Source organism: Bidens hawaiensis, unplaced genomic scaffold (genome assembly GCF_021521415.1).
Source record: "Bidens hawaiensis isolate Kalapana, Puna unplaced genomic scaffold, B.hawaiensis_p1.1 tig00011819_1, whole genome shotgun sequence".
In the NCBI taxonomy this organism is placed as follows: Eukaryota; Viridiplantae; Streptophyta; class Magnoliopsida; order Asterales; family Asteraceae; genus Bidens; species Bidens hawaiensis.
In genome coordinates this window covers 1-23,934 of record NW_027491940.1, presented here as the reverse complement: position 1 = coordinate 23,934, position 23,934 = coordinate 1, and the positions used below count along the sequence as shown (strand labels likewise).

Sequence of the window (23,934 nt, the reverse complement as noted above, 5' to 3'; positions counted from 1 at the left end):
TAACAAAAAATAATTTAAAAGTTAATCCATATTAAAAAATAATACAAAAAAAACTTATTTTTTTAAATAGTCCTAAGTTTTACACGTTTGAATGTTAATTGTTGGGTTAAAACTAATTTTGAAAAAATATGAGCCTCAAATATCAAAAAAAATTTTGCGGACATAAAACTGATTTGCCGGTAAAAAGCGGTATTTTAGACAAAAACCGTCGATACGATGTTCTAGCAAACCGGCCAAAAATACCGAACTCAAAATACCGGTCTGCTATACAAACTCCGGTTTAACCGGTTCAACCGACCGGCTTGAATCGGTTTTTAAAACACGGGTTAAAACATAAAAAAGTTGTCTATCTAAAAAGTAAAATAATAATAATAATAATAATAATAATAATAATAATAATAGGACCATAATTGTCAACACTTCATCCTCCTCTTCAAGTTACCCGTGAAGATCTCAGTCATCGAACAAAACCCAATTGAAATCAATTTGACTTTTGGTCAACTTCATCTTCTCCAACCAATCACAGATCAAGATCTCTGTGTTCACAATGAATCTTGAACAATTATTCATCTGGGTTGTGTTAATTTTAGTGGGTTTATCTCCAATTGTTCAATCACTCCGATTCGAACTCGAATCGGGTCATACCAAGTGCATAGCTGAAGATATTAAGAGCAATTCGATGACTGTTGGTCACTATTCTGTTGCTAATCCTAATGAAGGAGTTCCGTTACCTGAGTCACATAGAATCACAGTCAAGGTTAATTCAATTACTTATTATTATTATTATTATTATTATTATTATTGTTGTTGTTGTTATTATTATTATTATTAGGGAAAATATCCAATACAATAATACTTAGCTTACAATACGTACGCGAATCCCGTTTTGCGCAAATTGATCCATGAAATCACATCCAAACATCTCAGAATCGTCAATACATATCCAATTAATCATTGGTTCACGGAAAAAAAACAGTTTTGGATGGTTAATCGATCAATTTTTCACTTTTTTTCACGAACACCGATTTTGAGCGTTTTAGGTTTTTGGCTGAGCGTTTTAGGTTTTTGCCTTTGTTTTTTGCCTCTGAGCGTCTCGCATACCTATCGTAAGTTAAGGCATTAGCGTACAGTAACCGGACCCATTATTATTATTTATTAATTAATTAGTAACCTGGGTTTGTGATTTTTTTGTTAATTCAATTACTTAATTTTAGATGCTAATATTATTATTATTATTATTATTATTATTATTATTATTAATATTATTTATCAATTACTTAATCCAACTTGGTAGATAAGTAGTTTGAATTTAGGATGATTTTTATGCTTTGGATTTGTAATGTTAAATATTTAAGGTTTATATAAATTAAAGTTTAAAGCTTTTTAATTTGCCTAATTATTTTGGGTCTAGTGGTATGCATGAAGCGGAAAAACCGATCTGAAGCTGAAATAGCCGAACCAAAAGTTTTTATTTCTATATTTTTATGTAAAAAACGAACTTACGATTTGGTTCTGGTTTTGCATGTAGTAAGAACTGAAAAAACCGAACTGAAGTTATAAATTTTTATTTTTATGTTTTTTTTTGTTTGAAGTAATTTTTTTAAGAACTTAATAAATATGTATGTTATGTATTTTAGTCCAAATGTATAATAATCAGTTAGTTGTTAATTTAATGATTTAGGTTCAAATTCATTAGTTTCGGACTTTCGACCCAAATTTTTTATTTTTATGTTTTTTAGTTTTGAACTAATATTATTATTTATTATCAATTAGTAACCCAGAGGATGCAATTTGATTGTTGGTAGATTAAATATTTATTGGTTTTATAAATTGAAGCTTGGGGCTTTTTAAATTGCCTAATTATTTTGTTTGAGATGATGTTACTTGTATAAAGCCGGTGTTTACATTCGTTCATTTACGCTTGCTTATGCTCGGTATTTTACGTTTGTTTAAGTATGTTTGTTTATGTGTTCATTTTATTATTATAGGCCTGTTACAATTTAGTCTAGTTTTATACTAATAAAATATCACCCGTCACAATTTAGCAGTGTTGTAGAACTCGCTAGGCGCTAGTCGGGCAGTGGGGTGCTAACTAGCGGTTACTAGGGATTAGTTGGATATTTTGGATTAGAATTTTATATGTAGTTTTCAAATATATATATATATATGCACACACACACACACAAAATTTTGTATATAGTTCAAATACTTAAAAGAATTTGATCGATTTTGAGCGAAACTTGACCAACTTTGTCCAATTTTGACGGAAATTTGACCCATTTTCATTTTCACTGATATTGAGTGAAATTTGACCAACTTTGACCAATTTCGACGGAAAGTTGACCGATTTTGAGTGAAATATGTATGTTATGTATTTTAGCCCAAGTGTATAATAATCAATTTGTCGTTAATTTACAAAATGATTTAGGTCCAAATTCATTAGTTTCAGACTTTCGGTCCAAATTTTTTATTTTTATGTTTTTTAGTTTTGAACTAATATTGTTATTTATTATCAATTAGTAACCTAGGGTTTGTGATTTGTTTGTTGGTAGATTGAATTTAGGATGATTTTTATGCTTTGGATTGTATTGTTAAAATTAGGGTTTTATAAATTAAAGTTTGTTTTTTTTTTAATTTGATTAATTATTTTGTTCAAGATGATGTTTCTTGTATAACACCAGTGTTGTAGAACTCGTTAGGCGCTAGTTGAGCAGTGGGGGTACCGACTAGCAATTAATTTGACTGGAAGCATTATGTGAAAATTTTCAAAATTTGTATATATATACAAAGTAAGTATACTTTTTCGAAGTACTTCAAATATTTTGACCACTTTTAACCGAAATTTGACCGAAATTTGATTCATTTTGACCAAAATTTGAACGATTTGGGCCGACTTGGACCACCTTTGACCGAGTACAGATTGTTGCGTTTGATTAGTTGAAATCGAATCGCTCACCAATTACCGATTAATCACTGACTAAGTGGCGACTAATACTTATTTTTACAACACTGTATAAAAGCCGTGCTTAAGCTTGTAAACAAACCAAACTTTTGGTGAACCGTTCTTGTTTATTCAATAAATAAACGAATATGCGCAACTTTTTTTGTTCATTTTGTTAACGAACATAAATGAGCACAAGTCTCGTTCGTTCATTTATGTTCGTGAACGTTCGTTTCGTTTGTGTTAGTTAGGTTTGTTAGTTTACGCTCGTTTATACAGTCATTTTTACTTTTTAGGCCTATCACAATTTATTCTAGTTTTATAGAAATAAAATATCAGCCATTAAAATTACTAAATTTAGATGCTAATTACATCATTTATTGTTTGTCGGTGAGTTGAAGTTTGGGCTTTTTAAAATTTGGCTAATTATTTTGTTCTAGTTATAAAACCTGTGTTTAGGTCTGTAAATGAACCGAATATTTGTTGAACTGTTCTTGTTTATTTAATAAACGGCGTGTTATGAACAATTTTTTTTTGTCATTTAGCTAAGCTAACGTAAATGAATGCAAGTTTGAGTTCGTTCAATTATGTTTGTCTACATTCGTTCATTTACGCTCGTTTATGTTCACTCATTTGTGTTCATTTGTTTATTTCTCTTTATGTTCGTTAGTTTACGTTTATTTAAGTTCGTTCATTTGTACATTCCTTTAAATTTTTTAGGCCCATTACAACTTAGCCTAGTTTTATAAAGTTAAAAATTAAATTGTCACCAATTACAACTAGTCTAGGTTTATATAATCAAAATCTCACCCATTATAATTTAGTCATGTTTTATAAATTAAAATATAGCCAATGGCAATTTAGTCTAATTCTATAAATTTAAAATACACCTTTGACTGTATTACAATCTAGTCCACTTTTATAAAATTAAAATATAATCATTACAATGTAGTCTGATTTTATATAAACTAAAATATCACCAATTACAATTTAGTCTAGTTTTATGAATCTTTTAGGTCCAACAGATTGATGTTCACGTCTACTTTTATTTGGTGTTTGCTCGGTTATGCTTGTTCATAAATATTCCGTTACATTCGCTCGCTTGTGTCCATTCACGTTCATGAACCGTTCGCTTATGTTATATACAAACAAACATGAACACACTCATTTTCCTAACAAACAAACACGACCAAGAAAAGCCGTTTGTTTAACTGCTCATGTTGGATCATTCGTTATTTTACCAAGAAAAGTAAAAGTGCACTAATTTTGACGTTATTTTACTAATCTCGTGAAAATAACGTTAAAAGTGGCGGAAGGTTAATCAGGCATCATGTGGTGGCGTTGATAGCAGAAAGACAAGGGCACATGCACCAATCAGCCGGTGTCCCTGATGATTGAGTGCTATGTGCCTTATGTCCAAGGCTTGATGCAAAACTACTATCGAGCCGGGGGTCTCACTGGAAGCAGCCTCTCTATCCCTATGGGATAGAGGTAAGGCTGTCTACATCTTACCCTCCTCAGACCCTACCATAGCATTGCTATTGGTGGGATATACTGAGTACGATGATGATGATGATGATGTTGGATCATTCGTAGGTGAATTTGGTGGAAATTTTGGATTTTGTGTGTTTTTTCTTTGTTGGATTCTAATGAAATTCAAACCTTGTTTTTTCGCCTTATGGTTGTCGGTAAAATTAATATGTTGCATCGGTTAATGTTTTTGTGTAATGCAGGTGACTTCGTCTTATGGGAACAGCTATCACTCGTCTGAAAACGTGCAGTCGGGTCAATTTTCGTTTCAGGCTGCTGAGGCTGGAGATTATTTGGCTTGTTTTTTTGCAGCCGATCATCAACCGCCACTTAAAATCCCAATTGAATTCGATTGGAGATCTGGTGTCGCCGCTAAAGATTGGTCTAATGTTGCCAAAAAAGGTTCAGTAGATGTAAGTCTATATATATATTTTTTCTTAACATATCATATATAATGTTATGCATATTTGTGTTTCATATTTTTTATTCGTGTATTGTTAACTTTGTTATTATTTTCAGGCAATGGAATACGAGCTTAAGAAACTTGCAGACACCATCACTTCGATTCAGGATGAAATGTTTTATCTCCGAGAAAGGTTGGTTAATAATTTACCAAAATATTCATTGCAGGGGCAAAATTGTCCATCTCTAGTAACGATCTTTCAAAAGTTGGTATTTTGCTTGTAGTACTAAATTTAGGGATGCAAACGAGCCGAACCCGACCTCGGCTCGTTGAACTTACATAGAGCTCGAGCTCGAACTCGGCTCGTTTACTATGGCATTAATTATTTTTTGTATAATTATAGTTATTTTTATTTTTTTTTCTATTATAATTTTATATATAAGTTAATATACATTATATATATTAATTAATAATTATTAAATATATATTTTAAAAAAATATATAAATGACAAGCTCGTTAGGCTCGCAAGCCGGCTCGACCTCAATAAGTGAAACTCGGGCTCCGGCTCGTTTATTAAACGAGCTTGCTTTTAGGCTCGAGCTCGGGCTCAATCGAGCTTTTTAACGAGCCGATCTTGAGTAGCTCGTGAGCAACTTGGCTCGTTTGCACCCGTAGTACTAATTTTTATGAATTTCAAATTTTTTTGATTCGGGCAATTCATTTATAATCCCCACTTTAAACTTGCAGTAACTGATAAGATGACGAAAATGCCCCTAACCGTTGTAATAACTCTTCAAACAATTTTCTTGACCCAAAACATGTTAGAATGTTACCTAATTAAGGGTATGCTTGTCTTTTTGAATCTTGACCCATAACATGTTGACACGTTATCATCGAAAAAACTATTATTGATTCTATTTTATATGGTTATTTTAGGGAAAGAGAGATGCAAGAGCTTAACAGAGTGACAAATTCAAGAATGGCATGGTTGAGTTTTCTTTCGCTTTTTATATGTTTATCGGTCGCGGGTATGCAAGTTTGGCACTTGAAATCTTTCTTTGAAAAGAAGAAGCTCATATAATATTGATGTTTAGTTATGTCAATGGATTATAATTTATACATTTGTAGCGCATATCGGTATCGATAAATTTCTAAAGTTGAGAAAATTAAATGACTGATATTTATGCTTCTTTGTTTATTTGTTTTAGATTGTTAATAGGTTTCTTATTACTAGTGTTCTGATAATTAGAATGTCAAGATATACAGTCTAGAGGCTAATAATTTAGGGGTGTTAAAAAATCTGAATCCGTATCCAAAATATCCGATATCCGAATTCGCATAATCCAAACATTCGGCTATCCAAATTTTCGATTTCAAATTCGGATAGTGATTTTGAAAATTATTGGATAATTTTTAGATATTTCGGATAGTTATCTGAAATGTTTTTTTTAAATTATTAAATAATATATATTATTTATAAATGTAGGATAATTTTAGATATTTTGATAATTTATCGGATATTTCAGATACTTCGGATAATTTTTTGGATATTTCGGACAATTTTTCGGATATCCGGACTATTTTAATAATTGTTTCTTTAATTTATTATTATTATTATTATTATTATTATTATTATTTTCTGATATTTTGGATATCTAGTTAACTATCCGAGAATTCCGAAATATTGGATTTGGATTTGGATTCGGATAGTGAAATACATTATCCGAAAGGTTCTGATATCCGAAGTTCGAATATCCAACTTTGAACACTCCTAGTTAATATTAAGTACATGTTGGTCAAAACTGCTCAAATATAAGGTTGGCAGGAGGTTAATACATAAATAGTTAATATTAGGTACATGTTGGTCAAAACTACTCAAATATAAGGTTGGCAGGAGGTTAATACATAAAAATGACCAAAAGAAGGAAGAGTTAAATTGTTTACTTGATTAAAAGATTAAGGGCATGTTGGGAGTGCTTTTATTTTTTGTTTTTTTTAGGGGAAAAATGTTCAAAATGCCCCTCTAAAAGCTTTAATTTGGTGTTTTTAGTTGCTTTTGGAGGGGAATTTTGGACATTTTACCCCTCCAAAAAGCAAAAAAGAAAAGCACTCCCAAACACCCACTAAAATGTAAATAGTTGAAAGAGATCCAACCTTTGGTTGTAATAAGATAAAACACTTTTTGTATAATTGTATGTGAAACCATCATATTGTGTAGGGGTGTAAACGAGCTTAGTCGAGCCTAAGCTCGGGCTCATTTAACCTACAAGAACTCGAGGTTGGGTTGACTTGTGTCAAGCTTCATTTCATAAGCTCAAGCTTGGCTCGAGTCCATTTATTATTTTAGTTGTCTTTAACTATAATTTTTGTACACAACAAATACATAAACTATTTAGCTATTTAGAATATACATCCTTCCGGTCTTTGAAAAAAGTTTGTGTTAATTTTATCTTAATAGATTAATGGATTTTGAGTTAAAGTTGATTGGTCTATGCTAGCTCGATTTTGCCATCTCGAATGGTGTTCTTAGACACGGTTTCTTAGCCGGGGTGGTGAAATGTATCTCCCGTTGGTTATCGCAGCCATATGGTTTATTTCGGTTATGTATCTATATCCGAAAACGATCCGTTGATCTATCCGTTTTATTTATCATTTCACCTCATATCCGTTACCGATTGATTTGCTATCACTTTTATATGTAATAAAATAAAATTGTTGGACCATTAAGGTGGTGCCACTTAGCCCAATCAAGGCCTTGTGGGACGGTCGTTCAATTTTATTATAGATAGATAACTACTAATATCTATACTTTTATTTAATATCCAAGTTATATTTAATATATTGTAAAAATATTAAAATTATATGTGCCCATTTAAGCTTACAAGCCAGCTTAAGTTCAATAATAGAAACTCGGACGCATTTATTAAATAAACTTATTTTAGACTTGAGTTTGTTTAAGCTCGATTCATTTAAACATTTTAACAAACCAATCCCGAGTAGCTCCCAACCTTATTCAACAAAATTCCAAGTGATATTATATGAAAATGTAGTTTTATTACTTTCTTGTAACAAAGTTGAATGTGTGAAAATTGTTGGCCTAAAAATGGCATTCTTGTAATTTATCCCACCAAAACTAATGGGCCCACCATTCGGCTTTTCATGACTTCCAAAACATGGTCTTACAAACGTGGCATTATGACCCTCATCATATATTATTAAGCTTGAGGGGGCCGGTTTGTGACATAATGGGACATTAATAATTTAATTAAATAATAGATTAGTGACGTCAAGGTTCAACATCAATGAACAAGTCAATGGTTTCAAGATAATATATACTACATTCTTCTCTAAAATATTGTACACATATAAACATACATTATACATACATATATACGTGTTCAATACATAATAAAATTTAAATAAATAATCATATATACGTTAGTGCGTAATTCTAGATCGATATAGCGAGAGAACACAAAGTTTTTATATAAAGGAAAATTCTCGAAATACGTATTTTTAAAAGACGTTTCTAGTTTTAGGTATATTTATAGGTATTTTAAACTAGTTGTGACGACTAGAATTTAGGTTAAGAAAATTTTAAGAACGAGTATTTTGAAGCACTAAACTTGTTGGGACGACTATTTTAAGTAAAAAAAAATAGTATGGACGAGTTTTTTCTTACGAAAATTTGGTGTTTTTTTTAATATTATAGTATTATATTTAATTTTACTCATAATTAGTTTTTTTTATAACTTTTAAACTATAAAGTTTTACTAGAAACTTGTTTATAAAATTACTTATTTTGGGAATTTCCCTTTTATATAATCTTGTTATATATCACAGTTAAAATAACATATATAAATATTGATGTTTACCGACATACTGCTTTCACTTAATGTTCCTTCTAAACTATGCATTTAATCGCTCGCTTGACGATTAGAGGTTTATTGATGTACAAATCACCTAGTAGTTTTCTTCTTTCATTGAGTACTTTCTTGAATCAATGAAGTTTATAAGTTTTGTGACATAATATTTTTTTTATTATCATTTTTTTGTATTGGATGTTGAATTGTAGATGCAAATAATCAATATTGTTTATTTGGTATAGTATCAAAAAGAGTAAATATTGAAGGGTATGAAGTTGAAGAGTGAAAAACAACTAAGATCCTCTGTTGTCCTCTTGTTGGTGATGGTGACCAACCTTTTATATAATACATGTATAAAAAAAGTAATGTTTCTATCTAACCCTATAGAAATAGAAATATACAGCATGCCACCAATTTTAATACACAATCTTGCGTTTTGTCCTCGTTTTGTAAACATGTTAAACAACTTATAACCGTTTACAACCCGTTTATCTAAACAAGTCAAACAGGAACACAACTTATAATCAAGTTGTAAACGACTTATAATTAGGTTATAAACATGTTAAACACTTTTAATCTTGTTGTAAACATGTTAAACAACGTTTAACTGTTTACAACCCGTATATCTAAACAGGACAGACATAAACACAACTTATATCCGCTTACAACCCGTTTATCTAAACGAGTCGAACATGAACACAACTGATAACCCGTTACATCCCGTTAGAATCACTTATAACTAAGTTGTAAACATGTTATAGCTATTTATCTAAACAAGTCAAACACAAACCTGTATTTAACCATCAACTCAACAACCCGTTTTCCACATGTCAAAGTGTTTAACATGTATAAGTATATTACTTATTTCAAAAACCCGACAACCTGTTTGACAAATTTATTTAAACACGTTACATGGATCGTGATCTTGTTAGGTTAGGTTGATTCATCACTTCAACCCGTTAACCCGAATACCCACACCTTATAAGCATATTTTATCATTTTTTAAATTGAACCGTATTTAAATAATATCTTCAATTATTAACAAAAAATATATAAAACAAAGTTGGACATCACACATCATAGTTTAAACAATGTCAACTCTTACACTAACATCCAACCTTAAACCATCCCACTAATACAAAACTCACAACCATTTTTAATACAAACAAATTTCTCTTTTAATTCTCTTTCTGCATGGATGGCTGCCACCGCTGCCGCCATCACTACCATCGTACTCGTCTTCATCCACGTCATCACCATTAACTCCGCCACCATTAACTCCGGGTTCATCTCCCCGAATTTCACAGCCTCCCACTACTTATTCATCGAAAATTCGGGCGACTTCCTTAGTTCATTTAACCGCAATTACACAGCCGCCATAGCCAACTCGCAGCCCACATCGCCGTCATTCTACTTATTAATATACCATACCGCCTCCCAGGCGGTCGTGTGGGCCGCCAACCGCAACACCCCTGTTTCCAGCTCGGGCCAACTCCGCCTCTCGTCCACGGACTTAACCATTAACGATGATAACGGGAAACCCGTTTGGTCAACGGGTCCAATCGGGTCAACAATTGCGGCTCTACAGCTCTTGGACTCACTCAGGAAATTTAATCCTGGTTGACCAGTTTAATAAAACTGTGTGGCAGTCGTTTGACTTTCCGACTGACACACTAGTCCCTGGTCAAACGTTTCCTGTAGGAAAACCTTTGATCGCCAGTGTTTCTCCAGCAGACTTTTCTGCTGGAAAATACACTTTTACGTTAACCTCTGCCGACGGGTTACTACAGTGGCAGAGGTTAACGTATTACAAATTATCCATGGACCCCAAGTCCATAAAAGACTCAGACCGACCCGTTTCGTACCTGATGGTAAACGGGTTGGGCTGCAATCTGTTTTCCGACCCAGGGTCGGAAATTGCTATTACCGTCATGATGACGTCAGCAGTTTCAGATTACCGAATATTGAAAATTTCAATATTCGGTAGTCTAGTTGTCATGCGGTACACAAATAATAATTGGGTGACAGATTTCACCACGCCAGCAGACAGTTTCCGGGCCCCACTCAGGTGTGGTAAACTCGGCCTCTGTTCTGCCAGTGAGTGTTCCTGTCCCCCAGGGTTTCGGAACAACCCGAACACAAATTCGGGTTGCTCGCTTTCGGATAATTCGCTCTCGTTACCGGAGTCTTGTGGACCGCAACTGGGGGGTTATGTTTATGTGCCGCTCGGGGCGGGTTTGAGTTATTTTTCGGTTGATTTTACCAACCCGGTTAGAAGCAATGTTGGATTATCAACATGTGAAGCTATTTGTTCTTCGAATTGTTCATGTTTGGCTTTGTTTTATGGAAATAGATCCGGGTCATGTTATTTGATTGAGAACCATTTGGGTTCATTCATTTCAAGTAATAATAATAATAATGGTGAAGATGTTAAGTTAGGGTTCATCAAGCCAATATCATTAACAAATCAAGACAATTCGTCGGTTTCGGACTTCCCGGTTATCGGTTTAGTGTTACTTCCGGCTTCCAGGGTCGTGCTAATATTGATTTTGGCGATTTGGGTGAGTCGAAGAACCCGAATTTGTAAGATGAAACCGAGTTCGAAGAAGCTCGTTGATGATCCGGATCCGTACTCGGATGATCTCGAAATGTTTTTCATCGCGGGTTTACCGGTTCGGTTTAGTTACGAGGATCTTATGTGGGCCACCGGGGATTTTAGTACGCCCGTCGGGTCGGGTGGGTTCGGGACGGTGTATAAAGGTGTGCTTCGGGACAAGACGGCGGTGGCGGTGAATAAGATCCCGGCTTTCGGGTCTCAAGGACATAAGGAGTTCGGGACCGAAATCGCCGTTATTGGGAATATTCATCATGTTAATCTTGTTAAACTCAAGGGGTTTTGTACACACGGGCGGGACCGGTTCTTGGTGTACGAGTACATGAACCGTGGTTCGTTGGACCGGACCCTTTTTGGGCCAGGCCCACCTTTGGAGTGGCAAGAGCGGTTTGAGATCGCGGTGGGAACCGCTCGTGGTCTTGCGTACTTGCATAGCGGGTGCGAGCACAAGATCATACATTGTGACGTTAAGCCCGAAAATATTCTTTTAAGCAATGATATGCAAGTAAAGATTTCGGATTTTGGGTTGTCAAAATTATTAAGTCCCGAGCAATCGGGGTTGTTTACAACCATGAGAGGGACCCGCGGGTACCTAGCACCCGAGTGGCTCACGAACGAGGCTATTTCGGATAAAACCGATGTTAATAGCTACGGTATGGTGTTATTGGAGTTAATACAAGGTAGAAAAAATTGTGGGCATGCACAAACCCATGGGTCTGAGAACCCGACTGTTGGCCCTCAGGGCCAGGGTCGGTCTTCGGGTTCTTCTGGATCTGAAAACCGTTATCGGTCTTCGGGTACTTGTTTTCGTATATGTCTTCGACACAAGTTTCGGGACCTAGATAACGGTTAGAAAATAATTGTATGTTAATTCAGTATACTTATTACTTTGCTTAAAATAATTTATAGAATGTTGTTATGTAATTAAATAAGAAAGGTAAACTTAATGCATATTCTTCCTACATATCACTTTTTGTTAGGGTGCGCATGGTGTGTTTCAGTGTGGTTTTGGTTTAAAAGCAAATTGAAAATCAAAACTTTGGTTTTTGAATTTTTGAAACCGCTCAATTTCGGTTTTTTTCGGTTTTTTTCGGTTTTCGATCTGGTTTTGGTATATTCGGGTTTTTGCCATTTAAGCTTGAAAATTTATGGTCGAAAAAAAGTTGACAAAAAATAATGGATTTAGGTATACGTAATTTTGTTAATTGTTAACAGATAGATTATTATATATATGATCAAAAATACTATAAATCGCATATTTATTAAATTCTTATAAATTACTTAAAATAAAAAATAATAAAATAAAATTTTAGAAATTCGGTTTGGTTTTTCGGTTTTATTACATGCAAAACCAAAATCTAACCGTCAGTTCGGGTTTTACAAAAACATAATACCAAATTGTCGGTTTTTGCACACCCTCACTTTTTGTTATATTTAAACCATAATCCATATAGTTCATGAGTCACTAAATGAAACATGTCATTTTTAGAGTGAGTTAGAATTGCGTAAACGACCTTAGCCAAGCCAGGTTGGACTCGAGATCGAGTTTAACAAGTTAGCTCGACTTGGCTGATTTATCTTGGTGAGCTAAAATGCTAAGCTAGAGTCTAGCTCGTAAAAATTCGAGTAAAGTCATGTAATTTATAAAATAAATAAATCTTGTATTATTTTACACTGGCTTATACATAGACTAATAGTAATGATTGTAACGTGATATATTGCAATTTTTTATGTATTCTAATTTCTAAGCATTCACCTTGTTAGTTGAGTTTTTAATTTAATTTCATTTTAATACATTAGTGAAAAATAGTATCAAAATAATATCAAGCAATGAGTCACACCATGACATTATGAATAGAATATCAATTTTGGAATACCAAGCAACCATTCATGCCATAAAGTTATATAATATCAGTTTTAGTCGTGTTAAAATATGGAATCATAAACAACTAAATTCAACATTATCAACTTGCCGACTTAGATATATAAAAAAGATAGAAAAAAAAATCCAACTAACTTAAGTTTTAAACTTATGATATACCCGCTTTAAAAAAACTAAGACAATGAAAAATTTGATATCATCCTCAACCATAAAATTATATAATTCCGGTTTTCTTCAATTTCTTCTGTTATAAATTATGACGTAAGCTCGACACTGAGTGCAATGAAAGTTACTAACCTAGGTCATATATAGACCTTGTTGTCTTGTTGGTAACTATGTAATAGCATGGCCCCGACTCCTTTTTTATATAACCCCCCCCCCCCCCACCCCCCACCCCCCTTTTTCGGTTTTCTCTGTCACTAGTGTCAGATAACCTGTAAAGAAAGTTCGTTAAATGGTTATAGCCCCTTACTCCCTCCTCCCTTTGGTTTTCTCAGCCAATAATGTCGGATAATGTGTAAAGAAAGTTCGCCAAATGTTTATAGTGTCCTACTAGATAAGCTTATAGTATATGCATGGATATATTCAACATTTAAAATAAAAAAATAAATTATAATAATAAAAAAGTTTTCGGAGCCGAGTACCTTAGCATGACTCTCTCTCTCAAAATAGTGATGAAGTTTGTCTCCATCATAGTACCACACCCTCCTCAAACCCTACTAATAAGTTAAGTTATGAACGGGGATTATACTAGGTACAAATTTTATAATTTTGTATTTTCCACACTTGTTGATACATATTTAAAGGTAGTATTTTTAATGTATGCGTAATATAAAAATATAAAAGGCCACGTTAAATCATGAAATAATATCAAGCAACGAGTCATACTATAAGGTTACAAAAATAATATCAATTTTAGTCGTGTCAAAATATGGAGTCATAAAATATCATCAACATGGAGTTAAAAAGTAAAGTTATAAAATAACACCATAAAATTAAAAATCCTAGTCCTGGGCAATTTTTTCTAATATATTTTCTTAATTCAAACTTGTGTTTTATAATATACATGAAGAATCATGGGACGGGTGATATGTAGAAGTGTACAAACTGGTTTAAAAACCCAAATCAGTTTGGTTTGGTAAACAAAAGTCAAAACTTCTTGATTAAGTTATTATCGGTTTCGGTTCGGTTTAGAACCGGTTCCGAACTTATGGTTTTAATTGGTTCCAAACCCGGTTTCAGACTGGTTCGGTTTCGGTTCAATTTTTAGTCGGTTTGGTTAACCGGTTCTTTTGCCCGCCTCTAGTGATATGAATGGATAGATATGTACAAACCAATTGATAGCCCCAAACCGATTCAAGTTATAAGCCAACATGTTTAGTCCAGGAATGGTCAAAAGCGATTTGACCGATTCGAGGTTAGAAACCGGTTTGGGGCCAAACCGGTTACCTTGGAATTTTTTTTTACTTTATTTATTAAATACCATCTTAACAAAAATAACTGAAAGATACGTTTTTTTTATATTCAAAACTTAAATAACACCGTAAATTAAAAATAAACATAAAACTCGTAATACATTTTATGGGGTTAAACTTTCTATATGCCAATGCAAATAACCGAATTGGGTCAAACCGTTTTTGTGAGTTTTACTTTTAAGACCGGTTTGGAAACCGGTTAATCGCTGGAACCGATTGTTTTGGCAAAGTGTATTGATGCATAATCAATTAGAACTTAGAAATGGTTAGTTAAATGGGCTTTTATAAAGAGTTACATGGACCAATAAGACCAACTTTAGACTAACATATTGTGCAGGAGCTGGCGAACGCAAGCCCCAACTGCAACAAATTATGACGTAGGCCCGACCACTTGGGCCGACCTTAGACAGGCACCCCTCCTAAGTGCAATGGAGGTCACCAACCTAGGCCATGGACCTTCTTGATCGTCCATTGACCCCGTCCAGGTAAGTGAGTAATCCATTGGTCTGGCTCAGTTTTTATATAGACCCACTATTTGTTTGTTTTCTCTTTTGCACCAATGTGGGATAATCTCTAAACTGCTTATTGACTAGTAAACAAAATTAATCTTGAATGAATAATCCATGAACCGTTGTGCGACAAGTTCATTAACTCATTAAACGAACAAATAAATATATAATGCATTATCTTTGTTCATTTTAATAAACGAAAACGAACTATATCATCTCGTTCGTCTGTTTATGTTCGTGAACATTTGTTAGGCATTATGGTTTGTTTACATTCACTCTTGGATGTTAATTGTTGAGGTTAGTAGCATATTAGGCCTCTAAGATACACACACGTATGCTTATTAGATCAAGTGTAACTCATGATGCGATAATACATGCCTTGTGTGATTATCTTCGGTGTGTTTTTTTTCGTCTTGAAACCTCATATATTATTCTTTCAAAATATTTTACAGTTGAAGTCATCAACATCTTTTAACTGATTTACAAAAAAATTGATTAAAGATTTCAGTACAAAGGTTGTTAAACTGTCAAATTGTCAGACTGCAAAATGACTTAACTACTTTTACTTACTAGTGCTGCTTGAAGTCCATACTTCATAGAATCATGTGTGCCAATTGTTCATGCTTGAAGTCTATTGGCTACCAAGATGTTTATGATTCTAATTTTTTTTTTACATTACATATTTTAGACTTAAATATCATGAAAGGGCTGCGCGAACGCATGTCCTCACTGTCACAAATTATGACGTAGGCTCAACCACTTAGGTAGACTTTAGGCTGACACCCTTCCTAAGTACAAAGAAGGTCATCAACCTAGGCCATATTGTCTTCAGCCGGAATTTTCTCTAAGTTCGATCTTGCGCTGGATCCATGGCTATGCCATCACCATTGGATTTAAAAGTATGGCTTATATATGAGTTACGTGCAGATGAAAATTAATATGAAATAACAATTTGTGTACACGAATATAAGCTAAGTGTTGGTTAATACTAGTTACGTGTTGATGAAAATGAAAGGAATTAGCATGTGTAGGCAATTTATAAACCTACACATACTAAAATAAACTAATTTTTTTTATTTTACATATAAAACTAAACATAAAAGATGACAAAAATATTAATAAACTATACTTGTAACACTTCTATTTACGTATTCGTAATACCACCAACATGGTAATGAATGAAGTCATGCTGGTATTTATTTAAAATGATACTCCCTTCGTCCCATTTTAAATGTCATGAGACCCAAAACACACAAATTAAGAAATGTTTGATCATTTTATTTTATGAGCTATAAAATGATAATAATGTCCTTTAAGTTATTATGGTTAAAAACCATTTTTTTCCCTTAGCTAAAATGAAACATCTAATATATGTAATAATAAGAGCACAATTGAAAAATTGAATTTATATGTATAGAAATGACATTGACATTTAAAATGGGACCGGGGGGGAGGGGTATTTGATTAACAATATTTTTGATTATAAAATTAAACTAATAAAAATAAAATCTAGAAAAAAGGTGATCAACAACTAATTAATTAGTAATAAATACCAATTAAATGTCATTAATTACTTATCTTGACTTTATAAGGCTGAGGGGTGTGGGGGGCGCGAGAGGGGGCGCGAGTGGGGGCGCCAGCCAATAATATTGTGACGTGTGGCAGAGAGAGAAACTTGATAAGATGGGTGTTGGTAGTGGTGCTCGCGCCCCGGGACATGGTGTGGAGGGGCGCGAGAGGGGGCGCGAGCGGTTTTTATTTTTATTTTTTTATAAATGTATTAAAAAACGTATTATTAAACAAACTCAAAAATTATTTAAAAAAAACACACATTTTTTTGAAAATTCATAATAAAAAAAAACATACTAAAAATTAAACAAACAATAATATTTAATAATAAAACTAATCTAATACAAGATCATCTGGTCGCCTCGCCCACAAATGTTCAACCAACTCATGTCGAAGATCCCCGTGTATCTCACGGCTCTTGATATTTGCTATGTTATGAAGTTTTTGTTGATCACTGATTGTGGACGGTTGTGGCGGAATGTCACCTTGGTAGTTTTGGCATATAGCTTTGCCCTCGTCTTCTAACGTCATGTTGTGTAGGATAAGACACGTGTAGACGACGTCCATTATCCTCTCCCGAGTCCAATAACGTATCGGGTTCGCCAGAACATAATTGTTTTTTTATAGCTCCAAAAGCTCTTTCAATATCTTTTCTAGCAGACTCTTGCTTCTTCGTAAAATACTTCCGTTTGTCGGCGACTGGATCTGTAAAAACTTGAACTAACACAGCCCATTCGTTGTAAATACCATCGACCAGATAGTACCCGTACTTGAAGAGTTCTTCATTTGCAAGAAAAGATTGAGGTGGTTCAACCCCGTCGATAAGGTCGTTGATCAAATGTGACTGATCGATAACATTAAGGTCGTTATTTGACCCAGCAACACCAAAAAAAGCATGCCAAAACCAAATATCCTGTGAAACCGCCGCCTCAAGTATGAGGGTCGGCCCTTCATGATCACCACGGTGGAACTGACCTCGCCAGGCCGTTGGACACATAGCCCATCCAACATGCGTACAATCGATGCTACCTAGCATCCCAGGAAAACCATGTTTTTCTGCGTGCACCTCATATATGCGTTGGATGTCATACGTTGTAGGTTTACGCAGATATCTCCGAGCGTAATTCGATATGACTCCTACGTACAATATATATTACAAAATGTAATAAATATTTAATAAAAAGTAAAATTAATGTTTTTTACCTTGGCAGAAAAAATGAAGGGATTCACGTGCAACCCTTTTCGACATCTGTAAATACTCATCCAAAGCGTCCGACGAGATGCCGTACGCTAATTGACGGATAGCAGCCGTGCATTTTTGAAGAGGGGTAAAACCGGGAAGACCCCTAGCATCCTCCCTTTGTTGAAAAAAGGGATACCGTGCCTCTAAATCACTCGCTATACGCGTGAACAATTGCCTGCTCATTCGAAAACGAGTTCGAAAATCCGACTCCGCGTATACCGGTTGAGGGCTAAAATAATGCCTCATCAAAGTATCGTTGGCACCCGATCGATCACGATCACGAGGTGGTGCTCTAACCCTCGGGAGTCGGGGTTGATGGGCTTGATTTTGCAAGAGATTGACCACGGTTGCGGTCAAAACTCCCCCTACATGAAGAAGCAAATCATCCTCTTCGGATGAGTCGGAATCAGACGAGTACGACGACATTATTTTTAAAAAAAAAATTGGGTTGTTTTTGGATTTTTTTTGGGTATTATATAGGAGTTTGGGATATTATATATGAGTTTGGAGATTGAAGTTGTGTTTGATATGGTAAAAAATGGGTTGATTTAGGGGTATTATATAGGATTTTGTAAAGGTTTTTTTAAAAAAGTTTGAAAGAAATGGGTAATATATAGGAAGTGTTGTATAAAGAAATTGGTAAGTTTGGTTTTTTTTTGAAGTTGTGTTAAGTGTTGTATAAAATGGGTAATTTATAGGAGTAAAAAAATTTTTTTTTTTTATTAAATAAAGAGCCAACGGCTCATTTTTAAGACTCCAACGACTCTTTTCACCATTCCCAAGCCCATTTACGCCCCACAGGTCCCGCGAACCCCCTTGCGCCTGCTTTGTTTTTCGTGCTCGCGCCCCTCTCGCGCCTCGGTGGTGTGGTGCTCGCGCCCCGGGACGCGAGCGGCTGGGCTCACGCGCCCTTTCTCGCGCTCCACACCCCTCAGCCTAAACAAGAGACTAAACTATGCCTTAAATTAAAATATTGATCAATTAATATTTTATTAGTTACAAATTTGTCATTTTGATTACACTTAAATCAATGACTATATATGGATCATGTATCATATCAAAACATTTATTATTTTAACTGTTGCATCTTGATGGCAGCATATGCTGTTTTAATATTATCCGTTACTATATCACCTAAAGAACATTTATATAATATATATACACACACAACATGTCTTTTGAGTAGAGCTACACAATGAAGAATCTGTTTATCCTTGTATTGATATTTATAGGGTTGAATGTTGCCAACAGTTGCTCCGAGTTTCTAGATGGGTATAGCATAATCATCAAGTCGGACGTTGACGACCCTGTGACCCTTTATTGTGCAACACGAAGTTCTCTCGCGGGAATGCACGTGCTTAGACCGGATAGACCCTCATTCGAGTGGCCGCTTTGCAATAATGAGGAAGTGATACCGACTATATTTAAGTGTCATGTTTGGTGGACAAATTATCAAAAAATAATTCAGGCTTTTGGCCTTGACTTAGCTATATGGTGTAGTATAGATGCAAAAGCATCACATGCATGTAATTGGGAAGTTAGAGATGATGGGTTTTACTTTTATCATAGTCAAAATCAAACATGGCAAAAGGAGTATCCTTGGGTATAAATTCCTCCTAACAAACTCATGTGATATGGTTAATTGACCTTCTTGTTCTTTAATTTATATCAAATTGATTGAATAAATGCCTCTTAGTGAAATTTCTAATCTCTTAGTGATATGGTTTATGATCGGTTTTGGTTTGAGTTAAAACCAATTTTTTGAACAGGTTACGATCGGTCTTGGTATGGTGTTTGGTCATTTTCGGTTCAATTTAGAACCGGCTTTTGGTGGAGAGAATTACAAACCAGTTCCGAACCTACGGTTTCAATCGGTTCCAAACCGGTTTCTATATAATCGGTTTCAAACTGGTTCGGTTTCGATTCAATTTTCAAGTCCGTTCGGTTAACTAGTTCTTTTGCCCACCTCTAGTGATATGAATGCATAGAGGTGTACAAACTAGTTAATGGCCCCAAAGGGATTTGATCGATTCAAGGTTAGAAACCAGTTTCGGGTGCATAATCGAACCCTATCCAAATTGGTTAGGGTTGCATTGAAATCAATTTGGCCTAGGGCTATCACTTTTACTGAAATCGGAAACCCAACCCGAAAAAACCTGAACCCAAACTAACCCGACCTGAAAAACCCATACCCGAGAAAAGGCCAACCCAAACCCGCAACGAAGTACTTCGGCCTGTTTCTTGTGTCTGATTTCTAAGTTTCGGGTCAACCCGAATAAACTATATGTTTAAAATCATGATATTATTATTAAGTATGTACACTGTACACAGAGATTTCTACATATTCCACTTGTTCATATTCCATCTATTATGGTTGATCGACTATTCATTGTTTATATATCTTTTTTATTTATTGCTAATAACAACACTAGTAGAAGAATATGTCGCGTTACCGGGTTGTGTTATCTATCATTTGGTTATTTACTTAATGTGTAAATAAAAATATGTGACTTTAGTTTTCACATTATAGCTTTTCTTTACTTTTTCTTTAATATCCGAAACCCGATTGATCCAACCCGAAAAAAACCCGTACCCAGATAACCCGAACCCGAAAAAACCGTGAGAGATTTGGTTTAACGTGCTAATTGTGAGAAATAAGTAGAGTAATTATGTAATTACATAATTACCCTATGATTTAATTACATAATTACTCTAGTTGTATATATAATTACTTTACTTGATTCTTACAATTAGCACGTTAATTATCTTTGTTAATTTTTAAATAAATGAACATGAACTATCATCTCGTTCGTTTGTTTATGTTCGTAATTCGTAAACATTCATTAGTCATTATGGTTTGTTTACATTCACTCTTGGATGTTAAAATCGTTGAGGTTAATTAGTAGCATATAACATATTGGGCCTCTAATATACATGCACGCGTGTTTACTAGATCAAGCGTAACTCATGAGTCATGATGCTGCCGCTATACGTATCTTTTGTGCAACTTGAATGAGTATTAGTGATCCACCGTAACCCTCCCTTTCTGTCTCCGCCTCTCAACCACCACCGCCACTGTCGTTACCCCCCCCCCCCCATCTCCACCTCACTGCTCCACCCTTATTTTGCCACCGTCATCACCCATTCTCGGTTTTTTGCTTATTTGGTCTTCTAGCATTTCATTTTCTAGGCGATTTGTTTTTGAATGGCATTAGTTTGGAGGTTTCGCTAGTAATGCCCGCCAGGTGTTTGATTAAATGCCAAACACCAAATTTTATTTTAATTTCCTTTGTTTCCAAAAACAAAAAAAAGTTTTAATTTCTTAAGTGATTTATGAGGGCCTGTGGTGGAGAGCCCGGTCCTAGCTCGGGCACGAGGATTTGGCGTTGCCCCTTTAAAAAATTTTTCATGTTTGCAAAGATGGTATCCCGGGATACAAGGGGTACTCTAGGTTTACTCATGCATTTTCAGCGGGATCACTTCAATGTAAAGGAAAGGAGAGATCAGTTAAAGGAGCGTCTTGCTTCGGACTTGGAACTCTACAATGACGTTGTCGAAACCTTGCGCTTGCTTAAGAACTGGTTATGCGGGGAGTGCATGGCCCTGCATGCCTTGAATAGGCCTTGTCTGCACGGAAAAGAAGTTGTTAAATGCACCCGACGTGCAGGAGGCGACTTTGATTTTATTGTGGGGATCCCTCAACCCCGCGATTCGCAGGTGGAACTTGGGAGTGGTCAGTCTGAGACGTTTGTGGTAGATTGTCGCTCTCCTTGAGCGCGTCCTCGCCATTCCTATTGCCACTGTCAAGAGTATCCCGCTCGCGTGTCGCATGGCTTTTGCCCAGGCTTTGTCAGGGGGGCTCCGTAAAGTGGTAGATTGCCCCGAGGTCTATTGAGGCTTGGGTTAAACTTTTGTTTTTGCCTCGTTTCACGTTACGTGTTGTCAAATCGGCTACTAGGCAAGAACGAAGGTCCGATAACAGGAAAATCTCTTCAATGTAGCTCCATTATGCGGGCTTTGGCTGTTTGGAAAGATGGAGCAGGTTTAGAAGAGTTGGTGCTACCGCTCCTTGAACTTCCAGTGATGTGGGATTGCCAACATAAAGAAGAGGGAGGGGGGCAATATCAAGCAGTGCCTCCGGAAGGTAGCGGACGGCCATTACACAGCGGCGATCAAAGTCTTGTGTTCATCCGGGGTCGCGCCTGCCGGCGGGGGGATACTTTGAGAGCATTGATTGATAAACATCCTGTGGTGGACTCCCCGACCATGCCCTCCGTCGTGCCATCGGAACCAGCCTTGCAGGTGGACGGTGATTTGTGTGTTGGAATGTATTAAAAACCTTCCCTAAAGGTACATCTTGTGGGAGGGGTGGTTTGCGGGCCCAACATATTTTAGACGCTTTCTGTGGCCAGGGGTCTCCGACCGACTCCGGGCTCTTAAAGGCCATCACTGATGTTGTCAACTTGTGGCTTGGGGGGCTTTGTCCAAAAGTTCTAGCGGAGTTCATTGCTTCGGCACCGTTGACCCCCCTGTTGAAGCCTGACAACGGAATTAGACCCATCGCAGTGGGGGGCCATTTGGAGAAGATTGGTGTCGAAAGTCGCTATGCGTAAATAGGGAAAAAGGTGGCTGCTTATCTAGGGGATTTTCCAATTCGGGGTTGGGATCCCTAATGGGGCAGAAGCGGTATTGCATAGTGCTAACAGATTTTTGAACGCGTTTCATTCTGACGGGTCCCTGGCTATGCTCACTGTTGATTTTTTCTAACGCCTTCAACGAGGTGGATCGGACGACCCTTCTCAGGGAAGTTAGCTGCATATGTCCATCCATCTTCCCATGGGTCCAGTTTTTTATATGCCCCGCCCCGCCCGTTTATATGTGAGGGATACTCATATCGGGGCTTTTACTGGGGTGCAGCAAGGGGACCCCCTTGGCCCTCTTCTTTTTGCGTTGGTCCTTCATCCGCCCATCCTTAGGGTGCAGGGGACCTGTTCCTTGCCCTTCCATGCTTGGTATTTAGACGATGGCACTATTATTGGTAAGGCTGAGGAGGTCGCTAGAGCGTTGGGCATTATTCGCTCAGAGGGGGCGTCTCTAGGGCTTAGGCTTAATATTCGAAAAACAGAGGTTTTTTGGCCGTCATGTGATGATTCGAAGAAAGTGTCGGGTTTATTCCCTGGAGAGATTAGCAGGCCTGCGATGGGAGTTAAACTCTTGGGGGGAGCGGTTAGCCGGGATGCAGGGTTTATTCGGTCTTTGGAAACTAAAAGAGCTTTGAGGGCGGTTGAACTTATGAAACGCCTGTCGGACCTAAAGGACCCCCAAAGTGAGCTCCTTTTGTTACGCTCGTGCATGGGGGTTGCTAAGTTAGTGTTTGGGCTCTGGACCTGTCAACCTGAACATGTCAAAGAGGTCGTGTCCATCTTTGATGCGGGCCTGCGGGGGCAATTGAAGATATTGTTGTGTGTGGAGGACCGCATTTTGGGGACCTCTAGTGGAGGTTGGCTTCCTTCCCTATGCGTTGCGGAGGCTTAGGAATTTTCTCGGCAGAGGATGTCTCCGCATATGCTTTTGTGGCTTCCAGGTCCCAGTCGTGGAAATTGCAGGACCACATCTTGCGAAGCGCTGGTGTTACGGGGGTAGATCCTGACTACTCTTTTGCACTTGGTAATATTGGAACAACTCTCCCGAACCTTGATATAGGCGGTTTTACTGATAAGGAGACCGCCCCCAAGAAAACCTCAACAAACCTTGGCGAATGCTCTTTATGGTAAACACGTACATGATTTGGAGGAGCGATTCGATATGACCCCTAGACAAAAGGCAGTTTTAGCTTGTCTCAAGGGGGCTCATGCCCAGGATTTTTATGACTGTTGTGCCCATTGAAGGTCTTGGGCAATT

At 36.2% G+C, this 23,934-nt stretch overlaps 1 protein-coding gene, 1 non-coding gene and 2 pseudogenes across 2 annotated transcripts; 2 read left to right on the top strand and 2 right to left on the bottom strand.

The window, feature by feature from the left end:
* The first annotated feature begins 472 nt into the window (after positions 1–472).
* On the top strand, positions 473–6,070 carry LOC143539170 (transmembrane emp24 domain-containing protein p24delta9-like). Its single transcript, XM_077032567.1, has 4 exons — positions 473–757; positions 4,675–4,884; positions 4,991–5,067; positions 5,812–6,070. The coding sequence occupies exons 1-4, from the start codon at positions 548–550 to the stop codon at positions 5,954–5,956; spliced, it is 642 nt and encodes a 213-aa protein (XP_076888682.1). The 5' UTR covers positions 473–547; the 3' UTR covers positions 5,957–6,070.
* Positions 6,071–9,939: 3,869 nt separating this feature from the next.
* On the top strand, positions 9,940–12,208 carry LOC143539146 (G-type lectin S-receptor-like serine/threonine-protein kinase At5g35370 pseudogene; annotated as a pseudogene).
* A 2,838-nt stretch (positions 12,209–15,046) lies between these two features.
* Positions 15,047–15,205, bottom strand: LOC143539184 (U1 spliceosomal RNA). Its single transcript, XR_013136388.1, has one exon. It is a non-coding gene; the product is annotated as a U1 spliceosomal RNA (small nuclear RNA).
* A 717-nt stretch (positions 15,206–15,922) lies between these two features.
* Positions 15,923–16,063, bottom strand: LOC143539185 (U1 spliceosomal RNA; annotated as a pseudogene).
* Positions 16,064–23,934: the final 7,871 nt, after the last annotated feature.